The sequence below is a fragment of the Buceros rhinoceros genome, unplaced genomic scaffold, assembly GCF_000710305.1.
Source record: "Buceros rhinoceros silvestris isolate BGI_N320 unplaced genomic scaffold, ASM71030v1 scaffold21559, whole genome shotgun sequence".
Lineage (NCBI taxonomy): Eukaryota > Metazoa > Chordata > Aves > Bucerotiformes > Bucerotidae > Buceros > Buceros rhinoceros.
Genome location: NW_010432390.1, coordinates 1 through 374, shown reverse-complemented (window position 1 = coordinate 374; position 374 = coordinate 1). Strand labels below are relative to the sequence as shown.

General features: G+C 64.4%; 1 protein-coding gene across 1 annotated transcript in view; it reads left to right on the top strand.

Moving 5' to 3' along the window:
• The window catches only part of MICAL1 (microtubule associated monooxygenase, calponin and LIM domain containing 1), a 9,469-nt gene extending 9,255 nt beyond the window's left edge, over positions 1-214 (top strand). Inside the window, exon 22 of the mRNA XM_010143769.1 lies at positions 28-214. Coding sequence (XP_010142071.1) covers positions 28-214 — 187 coding nt within the window. The remainder of the gene's footprint in view (positions 1-27) is intronic.
• Positions 215-374: the final 160 nt, after the last annotated feature.

Genomic DNA, 374 nt, shown 5'->3' with positions numbered 1-374 from the left:
CTGGGGGTGTCCCAGTGCATGGTGGGGAGAGGGGGGCTGGGCTGTGGCCCACCCCACCCTGCTCCAGCCCCCTGCTCCCTCAGAATCCCTGAAGACGCCCGAGGATCGCGTGGCCGAGAAGGAGATCTTGGAGCAGCTGCTGGAGGTGGTGAACAAGCGCAATGTCCTCATCCATATCCAGGAGGAGAAGCGGCTCAGCGAGCTGCGGGCCTGATCCTGATGGCCCCAGGACCCACCGGTTCCTCCCTGGGGTGGGGTGAGCAGTGTGTGCCCCCCCAACCAAGCATCACCCTGAGCTACTTCTGAAGGTGGTGATGCCTGAGCTTGCTCCAGGCAGCTGCTGCAGCGAATCCAGCTCCCTGCTTGCCAACACC